Source organism: Labeo rohita, chromosome 19 (assembly GCF_022985175.1).
Source record: "Labeo rohita strain BAU-BD-2019 chromosome 19, IGBB_LRoh.1.0, whole genome shotgun sequence".
Taxonomy (NCBI): Eukaryota; Metazoa; Chordata; class Actinopteri; order Cypriniformes; family Cyprinidae; genus Labeo; species Labeo rohita.
The window spans coordinates 1,548,627-1,561,025 of NC_066887.1; the positions used below are offsets into that span (position 1 = coordinate 1,548,627).

The 12,399-nt window shown below is 39.0% G+C and overlaps 1 protein-coding gene across 1 annotated transcript in view; it reads right to left on the minus strand.

The window, feature by feature from the left end:
- ptprua (protein tyrosine phosphatase receptor type Ua) overlaps positions 1-12,399 on the minus strand; it is a 304,775-nt gene that overhangs the window by 140,791 nt on the left and 151,585 nt on the right. Inside the window, 1 exon segment of the mRNA XM_051137296.1 lies at positions 5,191-5,272. Coding sequence (XP_050993253.1) covers positions 5,191-5,272 — 82 coding nt within the window.

Consider the following 12,399-nt stretch of genomic DNA (forward strand, 5'->3'; position numbering starts at 1 on the left):
CCAAGTAAAATTCAACGATTTTTGACGGGTTTTGCTTGGTGGGAACACCAACGAGGAATAAACATGGCCAAAAACAAACACCAAAATGTCAAGAGTGTTGAGACAGGAAAGTGTGAACGCCTAAGGTTGGTCGGTCTGATGTTGTGTAAGAGTGTCACTGCTGTTATGAAATCTTTAATGCGGCTCCATCTGCAGAGGACCACACTGAAACCACACTCCTGATCCGGTGCTTTCGGGAGCCCTGTCTCCATGGTGACAGTCTTTCACCCTGACCCCAGGACAGGCGCTTCACTCCATTGCCATTCAAGGCAACAAACGCTTGTTGCTTGAGGAGAGTTTCTGCAGTAAGGGCCTCTGGGTGAGTTTCTCAGAGACAAACAGCGCTTCTGAGGTGAGCTGGACTTTCTTCAGCAGATAGTATGTCTCGATGGGGTTCATTTTCTCAGAAACACTCTCCATTATTATTCATTAGCATTAATGTGGATTATACTTCAAAAATCGCACAGCCAGCTAAAGGAGCAGAGAGAAAGACATTTGCTACTAGTTTGAGCTAGTTAGAGTGAGGAAAAGCAGTGTTTCAAAACCTATTGAGCTGCTGTGCTGTCTGCGTGGGCAGCTACCTTCACAAGTGATTGATTTGAAACGCGTGAAATGTCTGCTTACAATAATAGAAATCTATAGGGATATTAATAACTGTTTACATATGTTAAGGTGGCACTGTCATTTGTCAATTACTAGGATTCTACCTTCTGATAGTTCAGCAAATGTTAGTTGACTATTAATACTATTAATATAGCAATAACTTGCAATGTGTAACTAGTAAAATAAATAGAAATATAGCTGCAAGCAGTGAATAGTGGGATTCAAGCGCTTTAAGGAATTTAAGCACATATGAAAAAAGACATTATGTAGCAAGTCTGTAACCACCTAAATCAATGATTTAAAAAAAAAAAAAAAACATTATTTGGCAAAACCACGCAATTAAAAATAGAAATATTATGTTTTTTTTTTTTTTTTTTGTTTGTTTCACGTTTATGACTGCTTGTTTAGAATCACCTGTTTAATGTGGGTAAATAAAAAAAAAAAAAAAAAAAAAATATATATATATATATATATATATAATTATTGACCTAGAGAGTCCAAAGAATTGTACTGCAGTATTTTTTTAAGATTGAGCAAAAAACCTACAACTTCACCAGAGTAGGTTTTTGACATCTTTTCAATCATTTAACGATTTGATTGACAGCTGTGGTTCTAGGGCAGGGGTGGTGAACGTCGGACCTGGAGAGCCGCAGCCCTGCATAGTTTTGCTTCAACCCTAATCAAACACACCTCATCCAGCTAATCAAGGTCTTCAGGATTGCTAGAAACTCCAAGCAGGTGTGAATTGAAGCTGGTTGGAGCTAAACTCTGCAGAGCTGCGGCCCTCCAGGAATTGAGTCTGAGACCTCTGGTTTAGGAGTTATGAGCGATTTCGTACTTTTGTTCGCTGTAGTGCCCCTGTCTGGCCGATTAGGGCAAGCTTTGGTCACATTGTAGCCGGTACAAGTACTACCATCCCTCCAAGTTTCAAGTCCTTATGACTTACGGTTTGGTCTGCACAATCAGTTTTATGTGAAGATCGCTGATCCGTGACCAATTCAACTGTCACAAATCTGGCTGGTGGATTTCGGTCCACTCACCACCAGATGTCGCCCTCTCATTCCATTGACATTCACGTTACACAGACTGTTGCACCACACCCCAGACTACATTCCCCATCATCCACTGTGCAGATTACAAACAAACAGCTGCATCCAATCAGACTATATAAGCCTTGGACTACCCTTTCCTATCGCCGAGTATTGTATAGCGTTTAGCATCTTTATGGAGCCATCTCTAAGTTATCCTGTGTCTAGTCTGCTTTTCTAGTCTTGTATCATCGCCTGGTTATCTCGTCTTGTCTGTTTCACTGCCTGCCTTTGAACTCTTGCTTGTTTATCGGAACACCCTTTTGCCTAGTCCCCCTGGATTACGTTCGACATTGAATAACCCTCGTCTGTTCTCGGATTACTCTTGTGTCTTGTCCTTATATACTTGTTTGCCACTGTTCGACCCAAGCCTGTGTATGACCACGTCTTTGTGTATTAACAAAAGCTACGCAGATGGAACCGCCCGCTTCCCGTCTCCCTCACTCCGTAACACTAACAATTACCATAGGGTTTCAGCACTATACATTTGAACCCCTAATAATGGTAAAATAAATAAATAACTGCACAAGTAAATGTAACTAGTTGTTTTAGCAGTTGTAAACATGAACACTACTTGCAAGCAAGCAAACAAAATAATGTCATGTCAGGGAATATAGAGTGATCAGTTAGCAATTTATTTTAGGTTTACAGAGCCTGTCAGCAGTTTTTGCCAGGTTTACAGTTAGTCTCCATCAGCAATGTGCAAATTCGCCCAAACTGAGCATCATCTTTCTGTTACTGTACTAAACACCCCAACAGTACGGGTTTAACAGAAATGTATGACAGAATCCAGAATATTGCAGTAGCAGATAAAACTGGTTGTTTTTAAATATTAATGTAACTTTTTTTAAAAAATGCTGATAGGATAGCATAGCCATCTGTTATCAGTAAATTGGTATTTTTCCCATCCATAAGCTGTTACTAGATAAATCTCAGAGATGATTGACTTGATTTCACTCTGGGATGCTTTGGGATCATTTTAATAAGTCAGACGCATACTGAGACAGACAGACAGATCTTCAAAGCATTTATCTAATGGAGTCTACATATTAAAAGGAGAGGAGATTTGTATGTTTCAACGAGCAAATAGCTGGCAAACGAACTGCAATTTAAAAGTCTGGGATTGTGAGATTTTTGTAAGAAGTCTATAATGCTCACCAAGGCAGCATATATTTGATCAAATATACAGTAAAAACTCAAGTATTCTAAAATATTATTAAAATTTAAAATAACCATTTTCTATGTGAAAATGTTATTTATTCCTGTAATCAAAGCTAAATTTTCAGCATCATAACTCCAGTCCCCAGTGTCACATGATTCTTCAGAAATCATTGTAATATGCCGATTTACTGTTTAGGAAACATTTCTTACCATTATCACAATTTAAATGGCTGTATCATTTAATATTTTTGTGGAAACCACACCATGTTTTTTTTCAGGATTATCTGATGAACAGAACATAATTTATTTGAATGATATTTTTTTTTTGTAATAAACAGAACACATTTAATTAATTAAAAAAATAAAAACATTCTGATGTCAATCCAATGGCAGCAACTGCAGTGACTGTAAGTGGAGCTGTCCATGGTGCTGAAGAGACTCTAAGATCTACATTATGTAAGTCCGGTCAGACAGCAGTGATTTTAGTGCAATTACAGATTCCAGTAAAGTTTTTTGAATGTGTTGGGAAAAAAAAAAAAAAATGTACTGCAATAAAATCAATTTTAAAGGTTCTTATTCCAGAACCTTATGTCTTTTTTTTGTTGTTGTTGTTGTTTTGTTTTTTTTTGTTTTTTTTTAGGGCAGTAATAAAGCTTTTATCAGTCTAAAACAGCATTTTGAATTGAGAGCTTTGAACTGTCCAGGTGTCAAACGGACATTGATTTATCCTGGCAAAGCCAGAAAATATAAGTAAATTTAATCTCAAAAGAAGTCTTGTGAGATGGTAATGTGTCAAAGTTTTGTAAAGCAAGAGAGCTTGTTTAAATCATTAACCATTAATAACAGTAATAGTGGGGTCTTAACACAAATGAGTACTAATCTCAAAGGTATACTAAGCAATTTTTGAAAAACTCTTTTGACCGGGTCCCAAAACATACTTGTAGCCAATCAGCAGTAAGGGGCATGACTAGTACTGATCGAGAGAAGAGAGCACTCAATTTTAGTGCACATGATGGATATTTAGCAGATCGACTATAGACAGAGAAAATTTGAAGTTAAAAAAAGTTAAGAGGTAGGACCAGATTCATAAATATCGGAGCAGCTTTCCAACGATGGAGAGAACTCAAGGGCTCGAACTGGACGCCGAGGTTGCGTTGTTTCTTTTGGATAAATGAGTAATGTTGATTTTGCATTGCTTGCAACACAACTTATATGTGTTGGCTTTTGTTTGAATATGCTTGTGTGTCATCTTCGCTTGTTTCCGCGATCGTCATTATGCCACGTGCACGTACGCACGTACGTACGTACAAACAGCATTGTTTGGCAAAAATCACTTAGTGCACCCTCAAAGCAAGTTTTGTTAAAATTTTCATCACAATGTATAATTTTCTCACAAGTGTGTATCCGCACTGATGCAGAACGAACGAACTCTTTAAATACATGTTAGTGCTCAATACTAGGCTTGCGAACATGGGCAAACGTCTTTGTTGTGTCCATTAGGTGTGTTTCTGAAGCATTTGCAATTACGTTCTTGCTGTGAGGTGTAAAATTGAAACGCAAACACAAACCTACAGTTGGCTCCATCAAACTAAACTAGGCCACAAACTGAGTCTCACAATTCAACAGCATGGTCCCCATCCGCACACAGTCTCCGTTTTCCAGCATTCCTGTCAGCATGACCGCTCTGCATTTCCCAGAAGTCAGCAGGTAGCGAGACCCACGGCGGGCCATGACTCAAAGCGCGCCCAATCCAACCTACTGGAGCAGAATTATGCGTCGTCCACTAACACACACTTCCAGCAGCGCTAATGGAGTGTAGGTCAGCAGGTGTGCGAGGACACGGGAAGCGCGAGAATAGAGAAAAATAACAGCGCAGAGATGGACACAGGAGATTCGCTCTCATTCACGCCTGAGTGAAGCAACAGATTAAGTAGCGCGAACGGAGCACAAAAGCCAAAAGAGAGAAGCCCTTTTTCTTTCTTCTTCCCCCAGAAAATAAATAAATCTGAGACAGCGACCGCTGAGACCGTGAGATGGAGTGATATCTGTACAAAAGGTCAGCCGCAGGAAGTGGACGTGGAGCAAGAACAAGGGAAATGGAAGGCAAAGTGTCAGTGGATAATTGTCTTCCATGAGGGCTATTCAGATCAAAAGTAAGGACCCCACGACTCTGGCGGGAGGAAATGGCCACCTTTGTTCCTCGTTCCGGGTGGGCCAACCTGGTCATACACCCCCCCTCTAGGCTGGAAAAGGTCAGAGAGTGTGTGTGTTTCTGTGTGTGCAGAGTGACTGAACTTACAGCAGGGGTAGTTTAACAGCACTATATCGTCCAGGCCGATGTAGCCCTTCTGCTCCGATGAGACGGTGGCTTCAAAAACGATCTGCAAGGAAAGAGATGAAGAAGTGAGACAAAAAAGAATAGAAAGTCACAGGAGACAGAAAATGCTTTTACAGTTTTGCAGCGTTACAGAAAGTGCACCAGAAAAAAAAAAAAAAAAAGCAGACTTTAAGCTTTAATTCAAGGGGCTGAACAAAAATATAGCATAAAGTGCTAATGAATTACCACCATTTTTATACACAGACCCCCCCATTTTCACAGGCTCAGATGTAATTGGACAAATAAATATAATTATAAATAAAATGTTCATTTTTAATATTTTGTTGAGAATCCTTTGCAGGCAGTGACTGCCTTAAGTCTAAAACTCACGGACATCACCAGAGACTGGGTTTCCTCCTTTGTGATGCTTTGTCAGGCCTTTACTGCAGCTGACTTCAGTTGTTGTTTGTTTGTGAGTCTTTCTACCTTTCGTTTTGCCTTCAGCAAGTGAAATGCATGCTCAATTGGGTTGAAATCAGGAGACTGACTTTTCTGCCATTGCAGAATATGCAATAGGGTTGCTTTTGCTGTATGTTTTGGGTCATTGTTCATTTGTACTAGGGTATTCGAATCAGCATCAACCTAAAGGTTTGCTAAGGTGAGTTACATTTACGGTTGCAAGGCAATCCATGTAGTTTGGAGTTTCGTGTGAGGGTGATAAAGTACCCCATGCAGATTTTGCTCATGTTCAAAAGAAAGATGGTTGGTCTGAAAGTGGCTTCTGTTTCAATAAAAAAAATAAATAATAATAATTCAAAATCTTTTATTACCTATCATATTTATTGATTTATTGATTTATTGATTTATTTATGTTTTTGTTTGTTTGCTCATTTGTTTTTTGCTTGTGGCCAATAACGTAATAACTAATATTCAGATATACAGATATTGTTTCAAATATATTTATGCTATACTTACCTAGCATCATAACATCTGTATTATAATTACTATAATAGTACACCTCTGTGATTGTCATTAAACCAGGTGCTCCCATATCACATTATTATAATCACCGCAGTCTGGCTGTCAATTGCACTGAAGCATGCAAATAAGCAGAGTGCTTTTTCTTTTCAGTTAGTTTTAATTTTTTGGTTTTATTCTTGGTGTGAACAGGCCTGCATGTGTCCTTGTGTGAGTGACTGAACTGAGTCTGTTCCCAAAGGTATTTCCCATGCTGCCTCTTGCTTCAAGCGGATTCATTATTCTTTGCTCTCAATAAACAATACAATCTTGGCTAACTCAACTACATAACTGATCACTTACATGCAGTTCTGCCTACCCACAAGGTAGCATTTGCTCATGTAAAATGTTATGCGGGCATTTGCTGAGCTAAATCATGATTCAGCACAACAATCTCCCTGTTTTGACCTACCGACGAATTCGACTCAAGACTTGCGCTCTGCTGAGAATACAGATCTTGCTCTCCAGTGGCCAATTACACTGCAAGTACCTAACATCACTCATCCGTTTACACAACCTTTAGCCATTCTGCTAACAAAGGGAAGACTGCCTCCCCGGCTGTTTCATTGTTGGACAGGCACAGATAGCTGATAGATGTCCTACCGCTCTGAATCAAACAACAAACGAGCTGGCGGCGCTAACGGCCAGCCAATCAAAGCCAAGCTGCAGCGAACGAAGAGGCCTGATGGTGCAGCAGCGTTTCTGTGCACGCTGTCCTTATCTCCACAAACATGTTTAGCGATGTTTGCTAAAGCAAGCAAAACTATTACTATCGCTCATACTCAGAGTTTTGTGCAAACCGTTAACCTCTTTAAGTATTCAAATTCAGGCCGTAAGTATCGCTCACAGCGACCAAGTAGCAGCCAGCTAACCAATCAAATTGTGGCAGTGATGTACATGGAAACATCACTCACAATTTCTTTAGGTGAAATGTAAAAATCTAGTTTGCTGCTGTGCAAGACATGGAGCAGATTAGCTGCTGATCCAGGTCTGTAAACCGTCTTTAAACCCAAACCCTGTTTGGTGAAGATTTGACACATCAGTCACAGAGAGTGAATGACAGAGCGGAAGAAACTCATTCGGGGACGGAGAGTGATAGACAGGAAGAGAAAGAGGGCCAACAGAAAAATAAAGACGCAACTAGAGACATCTTAGCTTGGATGGGTTGTGCTAAATGAACTGTGCTACAATTAAAATTGTATGTGCAGCACTGAACTCATGATGTAAGTCTATGGGGCCTTTGAACATTAGTGTTTTAGTAAAAATCACAAGACAGTCTTGTACTATTCATTATATAGAAATCGCTTTGAAGCAGTGGATAAAAAAAACATCTGCATAATAAGTAGATGCAAATGAAATGACTTTCTCCAGAGGGTACCTCGGCCCAGGAAGCGAAAGGGTCGGTGTTTCGAGCCATGTGCACATCCCTGATATGTGTACAGTATGTGTGAAAGATGTGTGCACAAAACATTAGATGAAACAGAAGGGCTGGTAGCATTGTTAATATTTGATAAAAGCTCCTTGTCATCTGGAACACCTACAGCACTGACAGCAGCACAATACACATCAGACGGAGAAAGGTGGATTTTCAAATCTGCAGCTCACAGTGACTGGCATCCATTTATCTCATTGCTCTTATTTCCTGTATTCAACCCACCCAAATGTCTGGAGCATCAACATGATAGAGATCAAAATACAGCAGACAGGAAACAATTGCTGGTTGGCATACAAGCGGAAGCGTCTCATTTACACCAGTGGGACGCTGTTGCATACCACGTACGGATGCGTTTTATCAGGGCAAACTCAGGAGCGCAAACACAAATAACAGAAAAAAGTGTTTTTATGTCTTACAAAAGCCTCGGAAAACCAAGAAATGTTGACAATGCGATTCACGTCTCGCACAATCCCCTGGTGAATCTCCGAGAGGCACTCAACATCTCAACATGAATTGGACTGCACGCACTTTAAAAGCCCTGTCAAAACCAAACTAGAAAAGCTCTCGGTAAATATTCAGCTAACGTATGGACATTGGTCGTTTGGGGGACGCTACTCACGTATCTGTTGACAATCATACTGAAACATACAGTTGGTGTGTTGATGACTCAAATCTGCGGGGGACTTCAATCTGTCTTAATGATTTGCCGCGTCCATTAGCAAAGCACGTTAAAAAACATGTCAGGTTTCTTGGCTCACTGAGCTGGATCATGAACGGGAAGCTACTGAAGGGACACATTAACAAACATACTGTATGCAGTATGTGTGCAGGCAGAAAGACTGCGCCCCACAGCGACTCCATCCACGGCACTGTGGTTGAGCTTATATAAAATGTTTATGGACAACCGTGATTTGATTGAACATTTGATTTGATTTATCTGAGCAGCTGTGCTCTGAGAACACAAGAACATTACGCAACACAAACGAGGTACCAAATAAACAATTAAACTCGACTAATCAGCTAGCAAAACATGGTTGCAATTGGTGGCAAGAACAATTGAAGATAGAACCACAAAGACAAGTGAGAGCCAAGAGAAAACTGCTGGGAATTGGACCAGGATGGGACAGTCATGTAGAAGTAGTTAAGTGGACAGAAGATAAATGATCATCTACTTGGGCGAGTGTTTGGAAAAGAGTCAAAGTCATTCCTAAGCTTATTACAACAGCTTGCAACAGCCAGATTGTTACAAAACCCACTAAATATTCACAACTGTTTCTTTATTTCTTTCATTCTCTTCTCAGTTATCCTTGTGTTTTTCCTTCTGTTGCTCTTTTCGATTGCAATTAATCTGAGCCAAAAACTCCCCCAACGTGTTGTTAGTTTAGTTCTATAGCTGGTGTAAGTCGGTAGAATTCTCCATTTGACAATATATCAAAAATGCATAAATTGCAAATCACGTTGTCAATATTGATAATAATCAGAAATGTTTCTTGATTTCTTAACGGATCACGTGACACTGATGACTGGAGTAATAATGCTGAAAATTCAGTTTCGCACCACAGGAATATGTTTAAAAATGCATTTCTTTTAATTTTTAATGATATTTCACATTATTACTGTCTTTACTGTAAAAGATCAAATAAATGTAGCCTTGGCGAGCAGAACAAGCTTCTTTCAAAAACATTTAAAAGTCGTGTCTATCTATATATTTTAAATTAAGATGTCTTTCAAGATTACATAAATGTGACCTTCAAATAACATGAAAATATAACAAAACGTTCCTTTCCAGATGGCCCTTGAAGCTGTATTTTGTAGTATTTTGATTGTTTAGTTTAGTCATAGACTCATTCATGGTCTTGGACACGAGTGAAATTTTTCTCCTCCAATGTAATGAAAGTTGTGGAAACAAACTCTAACATTCAGTTCTGTTCTACCCTACAGAAACACAATGAAATTCCCTCAAGAAAAGAAGTCTGCTCTGACCTTTCTTGAACACTTCAGTTGTGTTGTCTGTCCATTGCAGCCTTCTTTCTGTTTAGACCACGTGTTTTCCCTGCATAATGACTAGTCTTCTGATGCTCGAGAAATCGCCCTTGGAGTGGATATTGGAAATCCACTGCATATAGGATGAAAATAAATGGGCCCAGGACAGTTCCCTGGGGTACCCCAGTGTGGCTCAAGGTCCTGGAGCCTCAAATACGGCTGGTTTTCAGTAAGGTAGTCTGTGATCATGAACCCTTCAGAGGCATCCACATGGTTACCAGGTTTTCACTGTTCAAACACTGTTAGCCATATGTGCTCATGCATAACTAATCTCAAGTTTTTCCTCATTTGTAAGTTGCGTTTATTATAAAACCATCTGCTAAATTATCAAAATTTAGCCTTAAGGTTCAGAATTCAAAACTAAACACTGGACAGTAGAATCTGTTTTGCTGGCTGTCATGGATTTTAGAGATGAAGGCTGCAGACTGCAATCTTCACATGCATCTGTGGCTCATGATGCAAAAAAAAAAAAAAAAAATTAACATCCATTCATAAATGTGCACAAAAATATAGTATTTTCTCCTACTAATGGGCTGCATATCAGTTTAAAAGTTTAAAATTGCTACCATTTTGCTTATTTAAATGGGGAGTCATCTCAGTTATCACCAGTAAAGTATGGAGTGCCACAAGGATCTGTCCTAGGTCCTCTGCCATTTTCAATATATAGGCTGCCCCTTGGTAATATTATTAGAAAATATGGGATTAGTTTCCATTGTTATGCTGATGATACTCAACTACATATCTCAACAAGACCAGATGAAACTTCTAAATTATCGAAGTTAACAGAGTGTGTTAAAAATGTAAAAGATTGGATGACCAATAATTTTCTCCTATTAAATTCAAATAAGACAGAGATTTTACTTATTGGACCAAAAGACTGTACACAGAATCTCTTGTACTACAATACGGATATACCGTTACTTCCTCTACAGTCAAAAATCTGAGTGTTATATTAGACTGCAACTTGTCTTTTGAAAATCACATTTCTCACTTTACAAAAACAGCATTCTTCCATCTTTGAAACATTGCCAAGCTACGAAATATGTTACCTGTTTCTGATGCAGAAAAGCTAGTTCATGCATTCATGACCTCTAGACTGAACTCTTGTAATGCACTACTAGGTGGTTATCCTGCAGCTTCAATTAACAAGCTACAGGTAGTCCAAAATGCAGCTGCTAGAGTCCTTACCAGGTCAAGAAAATATGATCATATTACCTCAATTTTACAGTCTCTGCACTGGCTACCTATTCAACACGTTCTCACTCCCAATTTGTCACATATTGATGCCTAGTCAGGATCCTCTGCCATCACTTTTTAACGCACAGGGTACCCCTTTAGCATAATTTTTTCGACATGCAGGGTCCTTCATTGCTTTAAATAAGAAACCCTTGCCATCTTAATGCTAACACAAAAGGCCCTGGGAATTTTATCATCATGATTAAATTATACATTGGGTAATAATATTGCCATTATTGCATATAAGTTGGGGTGTGATTTTTCAAAGTAAACAGTCACAAGTTTTATTTACATTTCATTATTTACACATTTACAAGCACGTAACCCAACCCCTCTCCCTAAACCTACCATTTGTCAATAAAACACAAGATATAACAGACAGATACAGCTACATTCATAATTTATTCAAAAAGTATTAATATTCCAAGTCTTGTGAGAGGAATAGGCCGTCTCCGTCTCTGTCCACAGTAAAGCTCAGTCTGTTTGTGCGTAAATAAATTCAAAAAATGCCGCCTGCCTAAAGAAGCGTTATGTCAGCCTTGATTGTGAAATGCCATTGGCTCTTGTGTGTCTCGTGATTGCGTCATGCTAATATTCAGGAGTATCTTTGTGAATGAGATGTGAGCATGTTATCATTTTCAGCGATTAAAATCTTATGTTTTACTCTCTTCTTCACATAAAGATATCGTATGGCTCCAGAAAATTCGGAATGCAACACATCTTGTTTGTAATGCTTTTATACTGCTTGTTTATGCTCAGTTTCTGCAATACATACCTGTGACTGTACTTATATTTGCCTGTTACATGTTTTATATTGTCCAGAAGTGGGTAAGTTTAGGGTAAGAGTGAGTTTAGGTGCTCCAATGAAAGTATACATTTATATAAAATTATTAATATTTTTTTTTACAAATGCATGCAAACCATTAAATTAAGGCAAACAACTGAAATCAGTGGAGGACCCTACACATCCAAAAGTGATGCTAAAGGGATACCTTGAGCGTCAAAAAGTGACGCCAAAGGGTCCTGACCAAGTGTCAATATTTGACGAGTTGGGAGTGAGAATGTGTTGACCTATTAGGTTCCGTATCAATTACAAAAATATTACTTCTTAATAAGGCCCTTAATGGTTTAGCTCCTGCGTACCTATCTAGTCTTCTACCATGCTACAATCCATCACGCTCCCTAAGGTCGCAAAACTCTGGACTTTTGGTAGTACCTAGGATAGCAAAGTCCACTAAAGCAGGTAGCGCTTTTTCGCATTTGGATCCCAAACTCTGAAATAACCTTCCTGATAAAGTTCAGGGTTCAGACACACTCTCTCTGTTTAAATCTGGATTAAAGACACATCTCTTCAGCCAAGCATTCAAATAGTGCATCTCATAATCTGGTACTGCAGTTATATCTGATCAAATGCATATTGTTATTCTTTAGCTTGGGTTAAACAAATCATTTTGGTTGGA